This window comes from Suncus etruscus, chromosome 7 (genome assembly GCF_024139225.1).
Source record: "Suncus etruscus isolate mSunEtr1 chromosome 7, mSunEtr1.pri.cur, whole genome shotgun sequence".
Taxonomy (NCBI): domain Eukaryota; kingdom Metazoa; phylum Chordata; class Mammalia; order Eulipotyphla; family Soricidae; genus Suncus; species Suncus etruscus.
Window position 1 is genome coordinate 17,183,420 of NC_064854.1, and position 15,388 is coordinate 17,198,807.

General features: G+C 50.0%; 1 protein-coding gene across 1 annotated transcript in view; it reads right to left on the reverse strand.

Annotated features, from left to right (window-relative positions):
• The window catches only part of ITIH5 (inter-alpha-trypsin inhibitor heavy chain 5), a 40,953-nt gene that overhangs the window by 10,969 nt on the left and 14,596 nt on the right, over positions 1 to 15,388 (reverse strand). Inside the window, 8 exon segments of the mRNA XM_049777526.1 lie at positions 9,654 to 9,765; positions 9,767 to 9,787; positions 9,789 to 9,836; positions 9,838 to 9,908; positions 10,466 to 10,470; positions 12,324 to 12,425; positions 13,176 to 13,200; positions 13,203 to 13,338. Of these exon segments, the coding sequence (XP_049633483.1) occupies positions 9,654 to 9,765; positions 9,767 to 9,787; positions 9,789 to 9,836; positions 9,838 to 9,908; positions 10,466 to 10,470; positions 12,324 to 12,425; positions 13,176 to 13,200; positions 13,203 to 13,338 (520 nt within the window).

Sequence of the window (15,388 nt, forward strand, 5' to 3'; positions counted from 1 at the left end):
CTCAACAGTCAACTCAAAGGAAGTTTGAAAATTTCCTCCGGTGGGACAGAACAAGGAATTCCTTAGATTACAAGGCAATCCCCCCATTTGCCTGAGCTTATCAAAGATGGGTTCTAGAAGGTTCTAGGGGCAACTTCTAGTTTCTTGGGCCGCTTCTGGTTTCAAAACTCTCCTTGAAATGCTCTGCTCAGCCACCCTGAGTGGGTCCCATTCACAGTCCACGAAGCACGGAGGATTACCAAGTCTAATTTCTCCTCATTGTAGCATGCGAGGGCTCCCCATGAAAATTCATGAGCACCTCTAAATGTGCTTCTTTGATGTGAGGATGCGGCTTTTTGTTCAAAGTTTCTTGTCAGCGAAGACGGACACCCACCCAGTGAACCAACACCAGTCACTGACCCAGAGAAGTTTCCATTCTTCATCTTCCCCTTCCCTTACAAATGTGTTGCTGGGGAGAAATCTTAAGTGCCCTCGCTGGGAGATAAAGTCTCCTATAGAATAGAAGGTCTATTCTATAGAATAGAGGGTCTATAGAAGGTCTATTCCTCAGCGAGGTCCTTGTAGGCCGCCTACAACTTCTGGCCTCAGTCCCAGAGCAGATGGGATGCTCCCTGCTGACCCCCAAGCAGACCCCAAGCAGCAGAGTCTGGCAGTGGGCAGTGTTGGGAGGTGTGAGTTTGACCACAGTGGCCTGTGTGGGGAGGCTGGGACAAGCCCAAGCAGCAAGACTCAGGCCACATCTCCTCATAATACTCCGCATGGCTTCAGATTTTGTTTTCTCCCAGCAGGATCCTGTGACTGGGGACAGAAGTGATGGTGACTTCCGTGCAGCTCCTGTGAGGCCTTGGACACTCACCAGCACCCTGTCGGCCTCTGTCCTCAGGCCCATCCAGTACTTATCTGGCAGGAGCGAGCAAGTGAGAAGAGAGCAGACATTTTTGTCCCTGAAAGCTGCCATGAGGGAGAATTGGGGTCAAGTTTTCCATGCTCACAGGCCTGCAAGTTCCCTGTATCCAGTCTATAGGGACACTGTGAGGAATTTATAGTGTAGAATGGACTGGGACTGGGGGGGGGGTGGTGGTGGTGATTGATCACATCATCAGGATTGAAGCAGACATGGGTGGGCCAGTGTCTGGGCTTTTTCTTTCAGGAGTGGAGAGGAAACTTAGGGCTAAGTGAACTTCAGCTCATGTCTCAGGACAGGGCCAGAATGATAGCACAGCAGGGAGGGCATCTGCCTTGCTAGTGACAAACCCAAGTTTGATCCCCAGGATCCCATCCTAACTCGACCAGGAGTAATTTCTGTACAGAGAGCCATAAGTCACCCCTGAGCAAACTAGGTATGGCCCCAAAACAAATTAGAAAAACCAAAAGACGGGGCCGAAGTGGTGGCACAAAACAGTAAGGCGTCTGCCTTGTGGCGCTAGCCAAGGATGGACTGCAGTTTGATCCCCCGGCATCCCATAGGGTCCCCCAAGCCAGGAGCGATTTCTGAGCGCATAGCCAGGCGTAACCCCTGAGCGTCACCAGGTGTGGCCCAAAAAAATAAAACCAAAAAAAGAAAAACCTAAAGACTTCTCAGGACAGAGGGCCCCATGGTCCAGGGTTTCAGCAAAGTCCATTAGGGACTTGGATAAAGAAGGGCCCCATAGGAGGGTCTGGAGAGAAAGTGCAGGAGTCAGGGTGCAGTTGACCAGGGGATGCCCAGAACCTGCCCCACATCCGTCCCCAGCACTGCACAGTGACTCTGAATACTGAGGAGTAACCCCAAAACAAATCCTTACCCGAATAAAGAAGATATGCCCCAGGGGCTGGTGCGACAGCTCAGCAGTAGGGAATTTGCCTTGCATGTGGCTGACCCAGGACAAACCTGGGTTCTATCCCTGGCTTCCCATATGGCCCCCAAGCCAGGAACAATATCTGAGCACATTGCCAGGAGTAACCCCTGAGCATGACTGGGTGTGACTCAAAAACCAAAAAAAAAAAAAAAAGATACACAAAGAAAAACACCCCAATAAATGAACACTGGGTCTTGAGACATGTGTGTGTGTGTGTGCATTCATGCATGTGTATATGCATGTGCCCGTGTGTTTGTATGGTGTGTGTGTATGTGTGGTGTGTGTGTGTGTGTCTCCAGGACAATCCAGACAGTATAATGGAGTTAGCAGGTGCCCGGCAACCTCCTGGAAATCACAGCCTTGGCATGAAAGAACCTTTTGTTTTCTTTTCTAATGAGAGGGTCCAACGTGTTTGCAGTGCTGGAAAATGCCCTGCCTGTGTTCTGTTTCCACCACCCTGCACTGGGGAATGACTCTAGGCTGAGTCGGGTGACAAACGGAGTCATTTTTGATGCTCTGCACAAAGGGGAATGATTGGGGGACAACGGTCCTTCACTCATGGAAAGCGAAATCCATGTAGGACCTGTTTCCCATGGGCCTGGGGGTGACTGGGAGCAGGGGGCAGCTGTGAAGCCACAGACCTTGGAAGTACACCACCACCCACCACACTCGCTGCCAGAAAGGCTCACCTGAGCCGCAGAGGGGTGATTGGCAAATCCGGCACCGGTAAAAACACCATGACTAATCAGGCGATCAACAGGCAGAAGAGACAAAACAAGCAACCTGAGAGGAGGGCCCACCCCCCTCAGGAAGGGACCCCCCCCCAGGATGGGGCCCTGCTATTAATACTTTGTGTTTTCCAGCCTGGAGCCGCCCAGCTGCGCCTGCCAGTGCTCCTGCAGGGCTTCCAGACTTGATCAAATGAGATTTAAAATGTCAGGGAGGAGGGCTGAGCTATAGAATAGTTGGAGACTGAGCAATAGCACAGTTGGGAGGGGGCACGCTTTGCATGCAGCCAAACCTGGTTCAGTTCCTGCCACCCCACAGGGTTCCCCAGGCACCACCAGGAATGATTCCTGAGTGCAGAGCCAGGAGTATGCCCTGAACATTGCTAGGTTCAAAATAAAATAAATAAAATGAAAGCAGGGGACAGGGAGAGAGGAAAGCAGACTCTAGCACAAGGCCGTCTCAGTTCAGTCCCAGACCCATGAATCCCACGAGCATCTCCAGGATGATGCCTGAGGACAAAGCCTAGTGTCAGCCCTGAGCACTATTGGGTGTGACTTGCCCAAAGGGAAAGCAAAGATGCAGCTGTAGTGGAGTTTGTCTGATTCCTTGGCATGGCAGCTTCCTTTACTGCCTGCTCTGTTCATTCCTAAAGGCCACATGTGGGGTCCCTATCTCCTGCATTCCCACAGGGTCCTAGAAGAAGACTGGCCAAGTGGGCTACCTCCCAGGGCGGGAGGAAGGGAGATCCCCAAATCAGGTGCCCCTTCCCCACTTGACTCAGTATCCAGAGTAGATACCAGGGACCAGCAACATAAGGAAGATTATGAGAACAGCAAAGGGCAAGGGTGAGAAGCCTCAATGACTTCCTGTGAGGGTCTCCTAGAACAGAGGTCATGGCTGTTTATGCAACAAACTCACCACAGATTGAGCTTTCTTTGGGTCAGCTGAGCCTCTGCTCACACAAGCCCACAGCTCAGAACAACCATGAAGACCAGGATCTGGTCTGCACATGCGAAGCCAAGCCAGCCTCGGAGCCAAGTGACTCAGACTGGAGTCAGGCCTTTGGAATGAGGCTGGAAATGCTCAGCCCAGCGTTTCCGGGTGTGTGGACACAGGCCAAGCTGTACTGAACCCTCCAGCTGCAGAGGACTCGGGTCCTGAGCACGAACATGGAGCTACAACATGGGACCACATGGCAGTTAAAGTTACATCTTGGGCAATGTAGCAACAGTGACAGTGTAACAGGCTTTCTGGAATACATCTGAAATTCCAGGTTCCCCAGGCACCTGATATCTGATTCAGCCAAAGCAGAGAACCCCATTTTTTAGTTTTGGTGCCATTACCAGCAATGCTCAGAAGTTACTCCTGGCTCTGTACTAAGAAATTACTCCTAGCAGAATGGGGGACCCTATGGGATGCCAGGGATCAAACCAAGGTCAGTTACATACAAGGTCAATGACCTCACTGCTGTGTTACTACTCCAGCCCCCAAGGTAGAACTCTGTTGCCCCATTTGTTGGGTCCCGTTTACTCCTTTGTTGATTGTTTGAATATCTGCAAAGAGCTCCCAGAATGAGAAGTTGATTCCCATCTCTTGTCCCCTTTTGGGGGGAGATTTTGGTAATATCATCTGCAGCAAATAATCCACACAGACAAGAGGGTTAAGGGGTAAAAGGTTGGGCGAAGAGAGTCCTTTGTCAGCCTGCTGCTAGCTCCAAAACACACCTATAGCCAGCCAGCCAACTCTGGCAAAAGACCTTGAACACCTCGCTCCCAAACTATTTATTCGGCTCTCAACAGCGCCCCACCTGGAAGGTCAAGGTGGGACAATAGGAAAAGAATAATCGTATGAAAAAAAAATTTTTTTTTTTGGGTCACACCCGGCGTTGCTCAGGGGTTACTCCTGGCTGTCTGCTCAGAAATAGCTCCTGGCAGGCACGGGGGACCGTATGGGACACCGGGATTCGAACTAACCACCTTTGGTCCTGGATTGCAAGGCAAACACCGCTGTGCTATCTCTCCGGGCCCTTATGAAAATATTTTCATATGCAACAGATCTCCATTTTTATACACTCACCTCAGAGACCAACTTCTGTCCCCTCAGCCATCCCTTCTGCCCTGCATAGGAATTACCACCAAGTTGTGGGGAATGCGCCAGTGAAAGGGACTGGAGCCATCGCATGACACAGTTCTCTGTGGGAGGCTCTTGCCTAGCCTGTGGCTCATCTGGGTTCAATATCAGGCATACCAGATGGTCCCCCATGCCTGTTGGAAGAGATCCTTGAGCCTGCAGTCAGGAATAAACCCTGAGCACCCAAAAATCAAACAAAACCCAGAAAGAGCCAGTGATGCGTGTTAGCAGGGAGACAGAAGGTGGTACCCTTAGCATGGGTAATTCCACCTCAGGGAACCCTTCATTCCACAGCAAGTATGGGGTACCCAGGACACAGCCAGGAGTGAGACAGGTCAAATGAAGCCAAACTAAGCCCTGGATTTACGTGTAACTACCTGCAAGAACCTGCCCATTTCTGGGAGGTGTCTTGAGCGGATATTACGTGTATCTTTACCTGCAAGACTCCGCCCATTCCTGGGAGGGGTCGTGGGAAGGTTTTGACCCAAGGGATTAGGGGCTTTGCCAGCATGGAGAGGTAAGAAGAGGCATGGCTGGAAAAGCTAAGACGCAGGGCAAGCTAAGGATAGCATGTGTAAATGGTTGAGATGGACCACACATGTGGTGGATAGGGTATGAATAAAGCTGATACTTCCTGAAGCCTGCTTGTGAGTGAGATTTCTACCCGCCGCTCTCAAGAACCTCCAGACCTGTTGGCTGAAGGGGGTTGCAAAGCCACATGGCCTGGGATGGCAGAAAAAGGTCTCTCCATCCAGCTCTATCATAAGGGCAGTAACTCTACACTAAGCCATGACGTCACTGACCATTCCTTGAGGTACTACTAGGCTCCAAGGTGCCACAGATTGCAGGCTGTGACCCTTGTATCACTGAGTGTCTGAAAACCAGTCTTTTTGTGATAAATCCCCCTCTGTGGACCTATTTTCTATGCCCCATACCTGGGTAGAGTGATTTCTTGAGCAAAAAGGGGGTGTTGAGTGGCAAAGTTCTGAAAGTTGGGGCTGGAGCAATAATAGCATAGCAGGCAGGGTGTTTGCCTTGCATGTAGATGACCTAAATTCAATCCCAGCATCCCAGAGGGTCCCCAGAGCCTGCCAGGAGTGATTTCTGAGTGCATATCCAGGAGGAACTCCTGAGCACCACTGGGTGTGGCCCCCCAAAACAAAACAAACAAAAATAAATGCAAGTAGTCCTGCTTCTGGACATTGGCCTCTGAGAGGCTTGAATCAGGGGGTCAGTGTGCCCTCTGGGACATAGGCTGTTAGGGATCTGTCCACCAGGAACAGAGGCATCAGAGAAGCAAATGCTGAAATACCCACAGTTGGCACCTGCCTTTTCCAAGAGAAGACGGGATCCCATGCTCCCTTCAGCAGAATCTGTATCTTCTGCAGTCTCCCCCAACCCCACCCAATAGGACTGGAGACTGAAAGCAAAAGGCAAGAGAGACTCCCATCATGGGGAGTCAGACCCTATGGCCTCTTTCCAGATGAGACTAGCCAGTGCATTTTTTAATCAGGATCAAAAGCCGCCATGGGCGTCAGGCCCAGAGTTGGGGTGCTAAGGAATCCTTTTGTTTTTTTTCAAAGGGGTTCCTGTAGGTCATTGGATATGGTTAGTGCCCCGAGATACTACTAGAATGGGGGTTCCAGGCATGTCCTGAAGGTGCTTGGCAAAGTACAGTTGGCTGCATCAATCTCCGCTATCACAGGAACAGAAAGGGGGTTTGTGGGTGGGGAAGTCAGGGTGAGGTAACTGCTGGTGAGTTCAGGCTCTGGGGTGCAGAGATGTCCCAAAACAGGACTGTGCTGATGGTGCACAGAAAATGCTTCGGAGGAGACTGTTTCATATCAAATCCAGTAAGCCTTCGTAGAACTTTTTTTAAACAAAGGATCTACTAAGAGGTAAACTGTAAAAATTACAGTCAGGCCAGTTTGGATAGATATGTTAAAAGTGCTCAGGGATTTTCAGCTCCTTATAAAGACAAAAAAGTGAATAATCTTGTCCCTGGGACTTCTAGTGTTGGAAGGGCAGGGGACTGCCTTTCTTTGGGTTCAGGCAGGCACCTGGCTGGTGACAATATTTGTCATTCTGCATCCAAGCACCAGAGAACTCATCATGATCAAAGATCAGCTCAGGGGGCAGCAGATGCACAAGACTAGTCTTCAGCAGTTGTCCCTGGTTGCCCCCACTAGTTGCCATAGTCCCCAAGCCCCACCAAAACAGATTCCTGGGCAGTTGGGTGTAGTCCCAAACTACCTCCCCTGCATATCCTTATCTCTCACAAAACCCCCAACTGTGGGAAGAGCGGTCATTTAGGGGTTACAGAGAACAGACCTGCCTTGACCCCAGGCAGAGAAGAACATTTCTCTTCAGAGATCTAAGGGCTGGTCCAAAAAAGGTCAGTTTCTGTCAGGGCCTCGATTGTCCCGGATGTCCTGGTGTGGAGGGAGGGTTGCACTGTCCATGAATTTGTACCTCGTGGGCTGGGCACCCCAGAGTGAAGCAGCCTGAGTCAACCGTGCCATAGTACATGCTCTGCAGTTTTGAGTGACCTCTCTCAGGCCCTGCTGGGTCTGATCTGGCCAAGAGCCACCCTGCTGCTGCAGCAGCCGTGAGGGGCCCTGCAACAGTCGGGTAAACTGAGACATTGGGGATAAACTGCTCTTTCTTTCTTTCTTTCTTTCTTTTTTTTTTTTTTTTTTTGGTTTGGGTCACACTCCGGTGACGCTCAGGGGTTACTCCTGGCTATGTGCTCAGAAGTCGCTCCTGGCTTGGGGGACCATATGGGACGCCGGGGGATTGAACCGAGGTGGTCCGTCCTAGCCTAGCGCAGGCAAGCAGGCACCTTAACTCTAGCGCACCGCCCGGCCCCAGTACTGGCTCTTTCTTAGCTTCTACAGAACCATCAAGAGACTTGGAAACTAGGCCGGAGAGATAGCATGGAGGTAAGGTGTTTGCCTTGCATGAGAGAGAGAGAGAGAGAGAGAGAGAGAGAGAGAGAGAGAGAGAGAGAGAGAGAGAGAGAGAGAGAGAGAGAGAGAGAGAACCCAAGCCCTGAAAATGCCCTCCAGTTCTTCTGCTGCAGAAATGAATAGGAATCCAAGGCTCTGCTCTGAGTTCCTGTCTGCTGTTCCTCAGGAGTCCTGGGCCCTCAGCACCTCGACTCTGCCACCCTTAGATCCTTACAGAGAAAACACAGACACACCCGGACGCCCCTCATGCCACCTGAGACCCAAGCCCTGACCCCCCCCCCCCCCCCACAGGAGATACACAGGAGGATCCTCTGGCCGCCTGGACCTTCTGAGGGCTGCCAGACCCCTGCCAGAGATGGGCTTTGAGAAATTCCAGAGCTCTGATGGCTCAGCCCAACAGCCAGATCTCTCTGAGGAATGTTTCTGGCCTCAGGCCACAGTGCACAGAGCCAGCGTTCAAGGCCAGTACACAGCTGCAGCACCCAGCACCCTGGTTCCTGCCCTGCATGCCTGGAGCTCCCTGAGAAACTCGGGGTACATGCAGACACCCTGCATCTCACCTGCTGTGAGGGACTAATGCAGGCAAGGATGGGGGCGGGATAAGTGTCCCCATCCCCCTTTCTAGAAAACTCTTTCTCTGTGACATGTCCTTACTCAGGGAGGCCCCTCTGCTCTGCAGCAAAGAGTTTAGACGAATGATTTTCTGTAAAGAAAACAACAGCTCCCCTGAGATCAACAGCCCTGGAAAAACACTGGAGTCAGCCAGCGCCCTGAACCCTATGCACCAGTAAAAAGTTTTCCCAACCTCAGTGACCTCCTGTGTCACTCCCATCACCCCCAAACTATCCCAAGAGTCTGTGAGCATCTGCATTTACTCCTGCTGCAAATCCGGGGCCCCTCACTAGCTCCCCAAAAGTCCTCATAGGCCCCTCTGCAAACGACAATGACCGCATGTGAAATGGGCTTGTCTGGCCACATTTTTGTTTTTCTGATTTGCAAACACCTGTAAATGGGTTCCCCTTGATCCCTGAAAGACATCAGAGCAGAAGAGAGGCCAGAGGGAAAAGGGGGGTTCAGGGGTGCACTGAGAAGGGTATAGCTGTATTTGCTCTGAGAATGTCTCATGCTGAATATGATCCCAGGAATGAGGGTGAGAGAGAGCATTGGGTCCCTCACCCAAAGGTGGGGAGCTGAGATGAAATGAGACAACCATGGGGCACCTCAAGGCTCTTGGCCAGGCCGGGCTCATCTCGCAGAGCCCCGGAAAGGTGCTCTTGGAACCCTAAAAGAGGGGGTTCACTCACTGTCCAACTGCATTGGCTCTCAAACACAAGTCCATGTGGCACCCCACTACCCCAACCCCCCAGAATCTTTCCTAAACGTTGCCTCTGCAGTGAAATCCAGATCCAAGGCTGGATCAATGGCACAGCGGTAGGGCATTGCCTTGTAGCCTGCTGACCCCAGGATGGATCTGGTTTGAATCCCTGGCATCTCAAATGGTTCCCCAAGCCAGGAGTGATTCTGAGTTGCATAGCCAGGAGCAACCACTGACTGTCACCGGACCGGTCTGGCCCAAAAAACAAACAAACAAACAAACATACCAAAACAGATCCAAGGCCAAACTCAGTTGCTGTCTAGGGGCCACACAGAGCAGCCCCTCAGGCCTGGGACATCAAATGGGCACCCAGAGAGCTCTGTGGGACTGTCTGTAGTTTTCACCTTCTAGTCTTGGGACTACCAGCAAGGCCACAGAAATGACCTGCCTCCGCCATCTGACTTGCAGCCCCCCTGGATCATGAGCACCCATCACTCCACCCTCACCCAAAGCATCATCAGAAACCCCAATTTTCAGGTGTCCCTTCACAGTGCTGGGCACAATCGTCCCGTCCGTACCCATGTGCAGAGTTAGGGAAGGTTGTACCCCAGTCCTCAAGCCTCCCCCTGCCCTTAGTTCCAGAATGTTCTATGCTCCCACCAGACCACTCACCATCTGCCCGCACACTGCCCTTCTGCCGGCCTGTTCTGCAGGGCTGGCACCCATCCAGCGCCAGGAGACCAGACGGTTCCAGAATGTTCACCTCCACCGTCAGCCTCCCCACCCAGCTGCTGCGGCCTCACGCTGGACCGAGTGCACATACATGCCCAGCCGCCTCTGCAGAAGTTCCTCATAGTGAACGGACAAGCTGTGCTTTGTTCTTGCTGGGGACCACCACGGACACTTGGAAGGACTCAGTTCCCCTCCCTGTGGGGAGAGAGAAGAAAGCGCCGGTAGGGAAGCAGGAGTGGATGCTAGTCCTGGAAGGAAAAAAAAAAAAAGACCCAAAGGCTTTGAGCACTGCAGAAACGGGAAGTCACAGAGGCAGACGCCCCTGCTCTCTCCCCACTCACGGCCTGTGGGAATGGGGCCTGCCACAGGGAGACCATTTCTAAAGCTTCTGGAAGAACTGGCGGATCCCCATGAAACGTGTCAAAGAGAGATGTTGTCACTTCATTCATAAGGTTTCTGTTGGCAACACCCCCAATCCTCCTGCATAATCTTACCTGCTAAAAGACCCCTCCCATTTCTGAGAGGGGTCTGGGAAAGGTTAGATAAGGCTTTGGACTGGAAGGGCAAGGGGATTTGCCCTGGATGCAGCATGAAGGCAGAAAGCAGGAGAAGGAAATGACTGAGAAATAAGGTACAATGCAGGGCTGAATAAGGATCCAGCATAAATGGTTATGATAGGCCACACACATGTAGTGGCTAGGGCATAAATGAAGCTTGATACTTTCTGAAGTCTGTCAGTGAGTGAGTCTTACTACCGCTGCTCTCCTGAACCAGATACCGGCCCTGTAGGAGAAGGTGGAGCCTCGTAGTCCTGAGCTGAAGGTGAAAGGACTCCTTACCATCCACTCCATCTAGCCTATCCAAAGGGCCTCTTTATTATTTTTTTACGACAGTTTCTAATAATAATAATAAGCTTCTAATAGATTCTGCTCTATAGAGATCAGGAATCAACCAATTAACCAAACCAATCAAACAAACAAACAAAAAAAAAAAAAAACAGCCCATTCTCAGCAAGAAACCCTGGACCCTAAGATCATTTTTTGTTGTGTTTTGTTTTGTGGCAACATCTGGCTGTACTCGGGGGTTATTCCTGGCTCTGCATCACAGAAATCCCAGAAATCACAGGCTCGGGGGACCATATGGGATGCCCAGAAATAGAACCTGGGCCTGTCCCAGGTCTGCAGAGTGCAAGGCAAATGCCCTATGGCTGTGCTATCACTCCAGCCCCACTAAGATCATTTTAATGAACAGAGAAGGAGGAAAATAGAATCATATACCTGTCCTAGGTGAGGGACTATGTGTGACTGGCAGGTCATTATTATTTATTGTTCTTCAAGGTTAGAGTCATTTATAAGGAAAACATTGTATAATTGATGGTGCAGGATGCGATATGGTTAGGTAAGAAAGTTGGAGATTGAGACTAGGGCAGGGAAGGCAGGTTGAAGAGTGAAAAAGGAAGTTATCATTTCACACTGAAGGGCCGGTCTGGGGTGATGTAACATGCCAGCTTTATGAGTGGGAGAAGAAGATAAATATTTAGAACAGAAGAAAGTGGAAGTGGTTTCGAATATGCTAAGTTCTCTGCCCTGTAAACAGAAAAGACATTCTTACAGTCCAAAACTCCTACTACTTAAAGAGGAAAAACTATACAAATAATCATCACAGAATATTACAAGCGAACACATTCTAGGGTGAGACCAGAAGAATGGAAAGAGGAAAAGATTTTAATTTTATATTTTAAATCCCTTATTTATTGTATTGTTACACGGTGTTGTGTGAAATAAATAACGATGGGGCTGGATGGCGATGGATGGAGGCCTTTGTGCTTAGGCCCCCAGCCACGTGGCTTCATCCCCACATCCAGCTGGACGGGGGTTCCAGGCCCAGGTGATCGGCGTAATCAAGACTCACTCACAGGCAGGCTTCAGAAGCATTAACTTTATTCATACCCTATTCACCACATGTGTGTGGCCTATCTCATAACCTTTTAAGCACTAGTTATTCTTGGCCCTGCATCTAAACTCCTTCCAGCCATCTTCCTCAGAGATGCCCAGCAGCGCAGAAAGGGCCAAGAGCAAAAGCCCCGAATCCCCTTGGTTCCGCCTTATCTAACATTTCCCAGACCCCCTCCCAGGAATGGGTGGGGCTCGAGTAAAGTTACACCTATTATCCGGTTCCCAAGACCCCTCCCAGAAAAGGGTGGGTCTAGGGTCTTAAATAGGTACACCCACAAACCGAAACACAATTCCTTTTTTTCTTTTTATCCTAATAAAAATGGAAAGGAGATAAGTTCTTTGTTCGTTTTTGTTTGTATATTTTGGGCCACTCTCAGAGATACTCAGGGGTTTTCCCTGGCTCAGCACTCAGAAATCGCTCCTGGCAAGCTGGGAAGGACCATATAGGATGCTGGGATCGAACCCAGGTCAATTGAATGCAAGGCAACGCCCTAACCGCTGTGCTACCAGTCTAGGTTTCAGCCTGTGTTCCAGTCTAGGTAATAAACTTTTGGAAAATGACAACAACACAGCAGATATTATGGGCAAACAAATGCACAGAAAACAGGATGCTTTGCTGAGTGATTTTCAATTCCTTTGCTGAGCTCCCACTTACCCATTATCCTCTGTGGTTTTGTTCCTTTTCTCTTTGACCTTCTCATCACTTTTCCTTCCTTTTCCTGTAATTTCTCCCTCATAGACCTCGTCTCCAATGAGCCTGAAACACAGGATACAGCATTGTCACAGCTTTTGGGGCAAGATCAATTCAAAATGCCAGAGACACTCCCTGGCCTAGTGACAGTGGGAGAATGACACTGTCCCCCCTGACACTCCTGAGCTGCTTCACCCTCGCAGGTCCAGTGGAAAAGCCCCAACCTGATGGACTTCGAGGGGAGGGACACAGAAGTGGTTGGACTCTGGGGCCAAGTCTCCATCAGACCCACGATTAAACCCACCAGCTGCTCCTGTCTTGCTTTACCTCTCATCAGAAAGAAGCAGCAATCCTATAATACCCCAGGATTTCCCCTCATTTGGATCCTAATAACACCCAAATCCCTTAAACCATTCAAACAGGCCTTCTCCTTCCACTGGCCATGGGCCCTCCACCACTTCTGTCTCTTTCTTTTCTGGATGCATTTGCTTATGTCTCGTAGGCGCTGAAATTTCTGGGCAGGCGGCTCAATCCTTTTCATAACCCAAATCTCTGTCACCTTAAGAAATTCCCCCTTGCAGACAGGCTCTCTTTGGTCGGTGGGGAGGAAAAAAGAAGAGGAAGAGGAATGAAAGGGAGGAGGAAGAAGAGGGAAAGGAAGAGGAGAAAGGCAGAGAGGAGAAAGCAAAGGAACCAGCCCTCCCATCCTGGAGTCCTTCTGGGGGTGGGGAGACAGTTTGTCACAGTGTCCCCAGCTCACCTTGATACCACCCAGAAAAAAGTTGCCTGCAGGGCCCCTGCCCCTAAGTCACCTACATGGTAACATTGGTGAAGAAAGCAGTGCTGGAATCTGCATCTGGAAGTTCATCTCCTGGTCCTCAGATGCCCTGTTGAGGACTTTGCAGGTGACTGTGGAAAGGCCATAGCGGGAAATGATGGTTGACTTGACTGAGAATTCTGTCATCAAGGGCTTGGTTCTCTGTTGGAATCCAAACACAGGGTGAGAGAGAAAGACACACACACACACACACACACACACACACACACACACAGTATTCGGGGGTGGGGGCTCTTTTTCTCTGTGACAAAGAAACTATCTTTGGTTTGAGGGCCTTTGGCCTTCTGGATGTTCATTTTTTTTTTTTCTTCCATCAAGTTGAATGAGGGTTTATGATTCAGGTACATATATCTGACCTAAACAGTATCAAGTGAACATAGATAAATGACCTATGTATGGCTAAGACCACTTATAAATCATAGGGATTTCAGAAGCCGTATATGTAAAACCACCCCTGCTCTGCTGTATTAACAATTAGGTCTTATTGCAAGAATCACTGAGCCGATGAAAACATCAGGACGTGTCTAAAGGAATTCCCTAATTATGGGTCAATGTCCAAAGCTATGCAGAAACAGTCGCCGCCTGGTAGTAACTCAGAATCAAACTCTGAGCTCCGGAGAGTTCTAAGGAGGTTGAACTATAGAGACAGGAAGGCTTAGACTCAAGACAGTGCCCATGGGACAAGTTGGCTGGCTCTGGCCTAGTATTTGTCCAGCCACATAGCCCTTATCTGATGCCCAGTAGGGAGGGGAAAATCACAGGAATACACCAGTAGGCACAGTGCCCACTTAAGCGACTCCCTTAACTCTAGTCTGAGTTCAACAAGTGACATGAAGACAGATGCCTAGTATCCCCTCAGAATGCATGTGCGTAAGCCTGACCCCTGCCATGATGGATTGGAAGTGGGGGTTTTGGGAGATGCTCAGGGTCAGATGAGGATTGTGGATGAAACCCCACATAGCTTCATACCCCAGATTGAGATGTGACACAGCTCCAGAGTTTGTTCTCCCCCCGAGAAAAAAGATATAAATATTCATAAAAGTTCAGAAATATTCTCTTTTGAACATATGAGTGAAAAGGGGGCAGTGGGGTACCCCAGGAAAGAGAGCCTTGCCCAAAAATTGGAACCAGGACCTAGATATTGGATTATCCACCTTCATTGAGTGAGAAAATTTATTTATTTTTGGGTTTTGGGGTCACACTCGGCAGTGCTCAGGGGTTACTCCTGGTTCTATGCTCAGAAATTGCTCCTGGCAGGCTCAGGAGGACCATATAGAATGCCAGGATTTGAACACAACCTTCTGCATGCAAGGCAAATGCTTTACCTCCAAGCTATCTCTCCAGCCCCACCCCCAAATTTTTTTATTTGTTTTTTAATCTTCTGGTTAGTATTGCCCAAGATTATGGGTGTTGCCATGTATGTGATTGATCCGGGCTCCATCCCCAGCATGTGTGGTCTCCCCAAGCAGTGCCAGGAGCTATCCCATAGCCACAACCCCTGAATGCCCAAAGCCCAATGCTGCCCCCCAAAAAAATAGTTTCCAGTCTAGAGCATTTTATCACTAATAGTCTAAACTGACTATGACACTGGCTTGTCACAGTCTTTGGACACACACATGAAGTTGGTGTTTTCATTCTTGTTGCACAGAGGAGAGGAAAGCGGATGGGGACAGTGTTCCTGAGGATGGGGTTCTGGCAATACTAGGCTGACCCCCATCACCCATACTGGGTGGCATAGCCTTATAGTCCATGTCCAGCTCAACATCATACGCTTTTAAGTTTCTCAAGAGCCTCAACCAGGGACATACAAAAAGGGGTATGAACCCCACTAAGCCCCTGAACTACAGGAAGCAGCCTTGACCAAAGTCAGGGCTGAGGAGGGGCATGTGCAGCAGGCAGAGAACTCAGGGTCAGGCCTGGGTCTCGAAAAGCTGAGAACAAGCAAGTGGGTGTCACTTAGGGAAAGGGCTGGGGGGCCTACAGCTCTCTCTGGGAGCTGAAAAGATGAATACCAGGCGCTCAGTGACGCTCACTGAGGGCAAAGCAGATGTGAACTGGCAAGTTTTTTCTGCAAACGAGCTGAAGAGAAAGAGGGATATTTCCAGGGTAAGTTCTCCAGGATGACTCCCACACCCCCCTCCAGGCTGAGCACCGAACCCCCATTAGATAGGGAAATCTTTGGAACCCAGAA